The sequence below is a fragment of the Volvox carteri genome (assembly GCF_000143455.1).
Source record: "Volvox carteri f. nagariensis unplaced genomic scaffold VOLCAscaffold_51, whole genome shotgun sequence".
Taxonomy (NCBI): Eukaryota; Viridiplantae; Chlorophyta; class Chlorophyceae; order Chlamydomonadales; family Volvocaceae; genus Volvox; species Volvox carteri.
The window spans coordinates 370,284-370,744 of NW_003307594.1; the positions used below are offsets into that span (position 1 = coordinate 370,284).

General features: G+C 68.3%; 1 protein-coding gene across 1 annotated transcript in view; it reads right to left on the reverse strand.

The window, feature by feature from the left end:
• The window catches only part of VOLCADRAFT_119055 (uncharacterized protein), a gene marked incomplete at both ends in the record, with an annotated part of 14,800 nt that overhangs the window by 2,254 nt on the left and 12,085 nt on the right, over positions 1–461 (reverse strand). Inside the window, 2 exons of the mRNA XM_002955407.1 lie at positions 80–198; positions 280–323. Coding sequence (XP_002955453.1) covers positions 80–198; positions 280–323 — 163 coding nt within the window. The remainder of the gene's footprint in view (positions 1–79; positions 199–279; positions 324–461) is intronic.

Consider the following 461-nt stretch of genomic DNA (forward strand, 5'->3'; position numbering starts at 1 on the left):
CGCACGACCCCCCTCCAGGTACGCGGCATCCCAATCTCCGTATCCAACAAGCCCCATCTCTCCCCCTCCCCGGCCCCACCTTATCTGCAAGCTGCTGGTCCAATTCCACAAAAGTGTACGGCACCCTGCTCTGCAGCTGCCGGGTGACTGCGGAGGTGGTGGGGTTGCCCTGGGTGGTCTGCAGGGCCCAGGCGCCGGCTGCAAGAGGAGGGGCGAGGGGGAGGAGGGGTAGAGTTGGCCTGGGCCTGGGCCGCAAGAACGGGGGAAGGTACCGCTCACCCGCTCGGAACCCCCTCGGAACCCCCTCGGAACCGGAAGAACCGCTGAACAGGTAGGTCGGCAGCCGTCGGGGGGGCAACGGGACCCAGAAGGCATCCGGCACCGGAAGAGCAGTGGTAGAGCAGAAGGCCGCGGCAGAGGGGCTCATGAGGCCGGGACTGGACTCCCCCTCCCCCTCCCCC